Genomic DNA, 7,637 nt, shown 5'->3' on the forward strand with positions numbered 1-7,637 from the left:
TTTGTGTAGTAAGGTCTCTGTGTTTAGTTCGGGTTTCTTAGTCTGTCTTTGCGTGTATGTGTTCCTGTTTTACTTTGAAGGTCCCTGTCTGATGTCAGTGTGTTCAGTTTACGTCTCCCTGCCTCGTCAGTTGTGATTTCTCCCAGGTGTGTTTCCCTCCTGTCTCCCATCCCCTGATTACTGCTGTGTGTATTTAAGCCCTGTGTGTTTTGTCTTTCTGTGTATTTCCCTGTACCTCCCTGCATATCTGTTTCTGGTTAGTTTCTGTTAGTTTTTCCCAGTTTAGGTTTTCTTAGTTTCAGGTTCATCCTCGCCATCCCTGTTGTATCCACTTTTGGTTAAATAAACTCACTTGCACCAGCGCTGCCGCATTTTGGGTCCGGCTTGCCCCGGCATCCCGTGACAATTATGATATGTTAAATGTAAAAATTCTCCTTTTAAGAGGTTCACTTATTGAACTAGTAAGGAATCATCTACATCTGATATGTCTGAGAAATTATCTTGCATGAAAACCCCCATCACACTGGAGAGGTTCTCCTGGATGGCCCGGGAACAGCTCAGTGCCCTGTACTGGAAGAGCTGGGGGGAGAGCGGTCTGGGTGTATCTGTGTAGACTGCTGCCCTCTGTCCTAATGCTAAAAACAGCACTGCTTTCTGTGTGTGTGTGTGTGTGTGTGTGTGTGACTGTGTGCTTTGGAAGGGGAGGGATTGCATATGTGGCTCTGTGGGTCTCTCTGAAATTTCCCTACATCGCCAGAGCAGGAGGAGCTTGTCTCGTTAGGCATAAAAGCTCACAGCAGCTGCAGTTACTTTCAAAGCAGTGACTGTGAAGCTTATGTGAGTAGAATCTGAATGAATTTTTTGATATATATAATGTGGATAGTTTGTTTGGCCACAAATACTTTTTACAGACTTACTTTGGCGTATTGTTGTAATTCGATTGGATGATGTCAGTAGTTTTCTTTGTGTTAGGGCTGATGTTGTTTATGTCTCATTTTTAAATGTGTTGTTCTGTAAAAAGTGTTTTGGGTTTTTTTGGGGGGGGGGGTTTGTCTTCTTTCGTGCATGAAACATTGCAGTTTTTTTGTTATTGTGTTTTTTTTTTATCATGTAGTTAAGTTACGGTGCTGGTGATAATTGTGGGATTTATAAAGCGGAAATCATTGTATTTATTTATTGAAAATTTAAAAAATAGTAATGCCTGTATTGCAGATTTATGGTTTAATCTATTTTTTTGTTATTTCACGGTCATGATGTGCACAAGGCTAAAATGATTAGTTTATGTCAATCATAGAAAAAAGTTATATTAAGACAGAGAAAGTAGGGTTTTTTTAACTTACTGATTTTTTTTTTTTATTGCAGATTTGTCAGCACCTTTCTTGGTCTTTTGGTCACTTTTTACTACCTGGAGAAGAATGCGGACCTGGTCGGGTTCATCCACAACAGGCATAACCATCTCCATTTCTTCCAGAAGTAATAAAAACCTTGTTTTAGGAGAAATGTGAACTGATTGAAAATTATTGATCTTCTTTTTTGTCCACCAGTGACTCCTACTTTTGAGGGATACCTTGAAAGACAATACCTGTTTGAAGCCACTCAACAACTGATCAAGAGGGAGAAACATCTGTTTGGAGAGAAAACAGAGGCTGATGGACTCAAAGATCATGAGGAAGCAGTAAAAAAGCTTGCTGCAGACTATGAAGCCCTTGAAAAGCGTTTAGAGCAGACAGTGCAGCAGAGTCTTTCTCTCAGCAGTGAGGAAGAGGTGTCTGCTTTGATTTCAGCAGTGAAAGCCATCAACCTTGAGGAAGAGCAGGACCAGCTGTGGAGACAAAGATGCCGGACGACACCAGCCTGGAGGCCCAAGAAGTGGAAGGAGCACCATGACAAAGTGCTTCATGAATTAGTGTATAGTCGTTTGGAGAACCCATCGAGCCCCATTGGTGATCAGGTGAACCAGTCGCCTATCCGAGCAGACGTCCAGTCCATGGGCAGGCAGCTGAAGGAGGACATGCAGTGGGTGGTGGAGGTTGTGAAGAACTGCTACCCACCAGAGATGGACATCTGTAACTTTTATGCAAGACAGTACCATCAAACTTTCAGCGCAAGACTCAAAAAGATTGCAGACTTTGTTCTGGATGACAAGGACTGCAGCTTCCTCCTGCGATGGGTGAAGGAGTTTTATCCAGGGTAAGCCACCAGTTCAATTATTGTTTGAAGCAGCATCTTTCTGTGCCTAAACATGATGATGTCTGTCAGTGTGAGGTCCTTCATTGGTTTTAGAAGAATAAATACCTGAGCAATTACAGATAGTGAATAATAATACAAATGTAACGGCTAATTTCTTGTTTTCTTAATGTGCTAAATAAAATGACATTTTAGTAGACTAAACACAACTTGGGTTGTTTATAGAAACTCATGTGTTATCTGCTCTGTGTACCAGAATCCTTGAAAAACCTGAGCTGGCCAGTAATATCAATACTGAAGCGCTGGGAAACCTGCTTCCTGACGAGTTACTGAAACCTCTGGAGGAGCAGTACCTCAGCAAACAACAGGTAACACAGTGTATCTGAGGCGTGCATCCAGTTAATCAGTATGGTCATTGCAGGGCTTAAAGTGAGATGTGCAAGACAAGCATCAAAGAGTTGTTGGTTTAATTTTTTTGAACATAATATTGTAGATGTAATTATTACTGTCAGTAATTAAATCTTTACACATGAAAGCGGTTTAAAACTGGCAGCTGTGTGTTGTTGTGTGTTTAGAGCGACCTGATGATTTATATTGGCCGAGTATTGGATGAAGCAAAGAAAGAGTGGGATCAAGGAAAGGAGCCGAGAAGAGATGATGGTTGCTACTCCAGTCCTGTGGCCTATGATGTCATCCAGGTACAGTTGCTGCAACAAAATAAAATGAAGGGCTGAAATCGATGCTTTTATAAAAATCTATTAATATAAATTGAAAGGCGTCACTTGTGGTGGCCAACTTCAAGGATTCTTATACTGAGTCACAGTGTTGGTCAAGTTACTTGAAAAAAGTAATCAGTAAGTAATTACTGATTATTTCCCCAAAAAGTAATCCTGTTACTTTACTGATTACTTATTTTTCAAAAGTAATTAGTTACTTAGAATTGGGCTGAAAGATCTATCGCTTTATCACCTATTCAGGTTGTAAATCATGTTTTTAAAAAGTAACTACTTTCTGCATAATCCATCATACAAAATGTGATCAAATGAAAAAGTCTCTTTTTTAAAATTTGTTTTATTAGTTTTAATCTTTTAACTTTATGCATCAAGCAAAAATTTAATTATATGCAACATTCTCTGACTGGAAGAAATTAGTTTAACATTTAAACCTATTTTCTGCACATTCCTGCACATAAGATAAAATAGGTTTTTGTGTTTACACTCAGTCTTTCAAATAGATGCAAGTAAAACACAGCAGAAAATAAATAAAATCAAAGACTAGCGGTCCTGTTGCTCTATTTTCACCTGTAAAGCAGGAGTGGCGTAGGCGGAGGTGTGCCCTGGTGCAGGTGTGCCGGAGCAGTCAGTGGAAGAATCCGCGAGTTTTTGAATTTCCCATTTCCTGGTAGCGTACTCTGTGATTGCTCGGAAGTTAGGGGGTTTTTTTCGCTGTAAAAAGAAGTTTTCTTCCCACGCAGTGAACAGCGGACACTAATGTTTTTGTCACTTTTTACGGAATCAAACGCTTTAAACGCTGCACGCTCATACTCTCTCCTGAACTCGATATATTACTGTCATTACCCGATCGGTACCCGAAACCTGATCGGTACCGCGTATGCTCAAATCTTATGTCACTTCCTCTCTTTGCCAACATTGCGACATTTAATATATTTGAGTGACACGGTTAGCGCCCAGTTAGCTCATAGCATTTCTCAACAGCTCTGCCTCATTTTTGACAGCCCGGGACATTTAAACAACGTATAATCCGTATATAAACAAATTCATGCTTTTCTCCTTAACAGAGTGCGTCCCCCGATTGAACAACAGCGCCGTAAAATACGAATGGCGCCTAATTGCAGACTTAATAATACTGACTTAGTAATATGTCACGTGAAGATTCATCAGCCAGATTAAGTGTTTACTGACAATTGACAGTGATAGCGGACATCATCCTCACTGTTCCAACAATCCTCTCTACACAGAAAAGCATAAACACACTCGACTATCACTAAATCACATAGAGCTGTTGAGAAATGCTATGAGCTAACTGGGCGCTAACCGTGTCACTCAAATACATTAACTGTCGCAATGTTGGCAAAGAGAGGAAGTGACGTAAGATTTGTGCATGCGGGGTACCGATCGGGTTTCTGGTACGGATCGGGTAGCGACAGTGACAATTATTCATTCTTGATCTGCACACAGCTGTTGCCACGATCGTGGCGCTCGCTTACGTCATTGTCATGAGACGCTCACAAAAAAATCATGGTTTTAGTAACGCAGTAACGCAGCGTGCTTACGGGAAAGTAACAGTAATCTAATTACCTTTTTAGCAATAGTAATCCCTTACTTTACTCGTTACTTGAAAAAAGTAATCGGATTACAGTAACACGCATTACTGCCCATCTCTGGTGAGTCATGCATTTGTTGACTTCTAATTGTTGACCATGATGAGAGGCTTTGGATACATTTCTATGTCAGAACTGTGCAATAAAAATTGTTGTGGTGAAAAAAATGACATAACATTGTTACTTTAACTGGATCTGAAAATGATGGAAGTGCATTGCTGTGTAAAGTGCTTTGGGAACTTAAAACTGACACTGATTTGTCAATCCATTTGTCTTCAGTTGATCAACGGCATCGTGACATCAGCACATATAACTGTAAGAGACCGACACAAGGCCCAGGAAATAACATCCAACCTGACAGACTTCATGCAGAGGTAACAAGGCTTCACAAGGCTGTCTTTTAAATATTTAAATTTGAAAATACATTTTGGTTTTCTGTTTGGTAATAACAAGATGATAAAAGTGAAAGCTGTTCTTAATCTTTTGCAGGTATGAAGAGTTTCATGAAGACATCATAAGGCAGAACAAACCGCACAGCAAAGCTTTCATAAAGGCAAACCTCAGCTGTGTCAAACAGTTCAGGTTTGTTTCTGATCCAGTTAGATGGAAATTCAGATTTTACCTTCATCATAACAGGAGAATACTTCACTGTGAGCTGATGTGTCTTGTGTGGTCTGTCTAAAGGGACTTCCTTATCATGGAGAGCCATCTATTCCCAGAGAATGTGCGGGAAAACTGTTTGCGAAGTCTGACTGAGATGAAACAGTCTGCCCACACTTATTTATTAACCCCTGTGCACAAGATCCTCAAGGTAAGTTCTTTAAAACAGATTTAGAGGCAGTTTTTCTTCATTTCAGCTATCATCTTTGGAGATCAACAAAATGCCTTACATTTGTTCCTCACACAGCCACACTACCAGAAGGTGGGAACCAGTGACTGGCTGAAGAAGAACACGTTTGAGAAGATGCTGAACAGCACTGAAGAAGAGCTTCAAGAACTTCAGGGTTTGACTCAATCCTGTCATCAGGTAGAAACATGACAGCGTGAAACTTTGCTATGAAGCCATTATTACCAACTTTTAAATCAATGGACTAAAATATGATCTTGTTACTTACATTCAGGAGCTGATTGGTCAGCTTCAGCAGGAAATGACAGTAGAATATGTCCGGAGGCTCCTGAAAGGAGAGGTCAAACTGAAGGACAAGGATCGTCAGCTGAAGGCTTACATGACTGTGAAAGAAAATGCAGAGAGACTGCACGAGCTGTTTGCCAGAATGGTGAGACTTACCTTCACTCCACACTTTAGCTGAGACACAATTAAAATCAATCAAGCACAAACACTGATCAGCATAACATTGTTTGACAGGGTGAAACAACCTTAGTCACAAATTCAACTAACAATAATAAAAGAACCATTGACGGGCTATATTAAAGTTTTGAAATTTATCCTCTTACTTTGGTTTTACTTTCAAAATGAAGTGAAGAAAAAGAAAAATCAGTAAGAAATAGAAAAAAGACATTTGTCAATAGATATTGGATCTGGAATGGTGAGAGGACAAGGAGTTACAATTATGAGACAGGGATTATAATATTATTAAATGGAACAAGATCCTTTGCCACTTGCAGTACAAGATTTTTGGTAAGAATTGGAGCAAAATTCCAGTTTGTTTAACTGAAATAATTTAGATTCACATTTACTGCCCAGCTAGCTGGAAGTTGCAGTCCAATAGCTCGTAAAGAAAAAACATCATTATTTCCAAAAACAGCAGCTATGCTGATTACAGTCTGAGGAAACTTGCAGACTAAACTGACGTCACTGATTTGTCTTCACAGGGATCCAAACAAGACTGGTTAAAGGAAATCCTGACCAAGATTGCAGAAGTGCTAAAACTCCAAGATATTCCTGCCATACAGATGCAAATTGTTTCACTGGGATCTGCTTATCCCGACCTCAGGTAAACAGGAAGCTGACTGAGTGAAACATCTTAATTGGTATCAGATATATCTTGTGAACAGGATGAGCTACATTCATGGGAACTAACATGAGCTGAAAGTAGATGTGCTGCCTTTCTGTTTTACATTACCAGTCTCACTGATAGTGCACTGAAACAGAGAACTAAATAAAACATGCAGGCATGAGAGAAGCAGCAGCAGCTTTGTGTAGATGAAGTCAATAATGCTGTTAATTAGAGTTAAATGAAAGATTTCTTCCACCGGAAAACCAAACTGTCTAGTTTTGGTTTTATTTCTAACCTTAAAGAAAAAGGAAGAAGGGAACCAGGAGACATAAACACTGCTCTTGATAGCACTCATATATGTTTATGCTGAATAAGAGTTTTATGGAAGAGTTATTTGGTAAAAATAGTTCATATTTGGAGAGTCACATGCATTTGAGGCACAGATCCATTTCAGTAAGAGCTCCTATTGTCAGATTTCCAACAGAGGTGGACTGAGACCTTTTCCATCTCCCCTCTTCTCAGCAATTCAAAGAGGTGTGGTGATGTGCTAATGACAGCTGCTAGAGTTTGCAGGAAGGATGTGTGTCAGGGGCAGAAAACTGGCTACACACAGAAAAAGACATAACATGTCAATGAAAACAAGTCTTGACGGGATCAGTGAAGTTATAACTTTTTCTGTTATTCTTATGTTGAAAGTGAAATAAAACATTGCAGATTATATTTAGCTAAAAAAAATGCTCAAACTCAGTTCTTTATATTTTTTTCTTTTCCATATCAAATGTGGCAGCTTTCACATGACAATCCTTTTTTCACAGTCTCTGACTTTACATCACTTTTTTAAAACTCTTTCTTCTTTCTGTCACCAACAGTGAAAAACATGTTTCGGCTCTGCTCAAACTCAAGACAAACCTCTCCAAAGCCGACAGGAAAATCGTCAAAACCACTCTGTCAGACACACTGAAGGAGAGCCGTGCTGATCCTGGAACCCGGAAGTTTTTCTCCAAAGTTAAAGTGAGATGAGCCGCACATTTGCTTCTTAGAGTATCACTGACTGAGAGTTTGGTTGCAGAGCAGCAATATTATCGTGTATTATATTGTGTTACAGTCTATCTCTGTAAAGACATACAGAGTGAATGCCAGGGAAAAACATT

General features: G+C 39.6%; 1 protein-coding gene across 1 annotated transcript in view; it reads left to right on the forward strand.

Moving 5' to 3' along the window:
- The first annotated feature begins 722 nt into the window (after positions 1–722).
- Positions 723–7,637, forward strand: part of LOC120739625 (tumor necrosis factor alpha-induced protein 2-like) — a 7,263-nt gene continuing 348 nt past the window's right edge. Inside the window, exons 1-12 of the mRNA XM_040041456.1 lie at positions 723–837; positions 1,363–1,446; positions 1,545–2,190; positions 2,444–2,555; positions 2,763–2,885; positions 4,808–4,902; positions 5,018–5,110; positions 5,213–5,339; positions 5,436–5,555; positions 5,650–5,805; positions 6,362–6,483; positions 7,356–7,637. The exon at positions 7,356–7,637 is cut by the window's right edge and continues 348 nt beyond it. Of these exons, the coding sequence (XP_039897390.1) occupies positions 1,416–1,446; positions 1,545–2,190; positions 2,444–2,555; positions 2,763–2,885; positions 4,808–4,902; positions 5,018–5,110; positions 5,213–5,339; positions 5,436–5,555; positions 5,650–5,805; positions 6,362–6,483; positions 7,356–7,506 (1,776 nt within the window). The 5' untranslated portion in view covers positions 723–837; positions 1,363–1,415 and the 3' untranslated portion in view covers positions 7,507–7,637. The remainder of the gene's footprint in view (positions 838–1,362; positions 1,447–1,544; positions 2,191–2,443; positions 2,556–2,762; positions 2,886–4,807; positions 4,903–5,017; positions 5,111–5,212; positions 5,340–5,435; positions 5,556–5,649; positions 5,806–6,361; positions 6,484–7,355) is intronic.

The sequence above is a fragment of the Simochromis diagramma genome, unplaced genomic scaffold (genome assembly GCF_900408965.1).
Source record: "Simochromis diagramma unplaced genomic scaffold, fSimDia1.1 OVJJ01000304.1, whole genome shotgun sequence".
NCBI lineage: Eukaryota > Metazoa > Chordata > Actinopteri > Cichliformes > Cichlidae > Simochromis > Simochromis diagramma.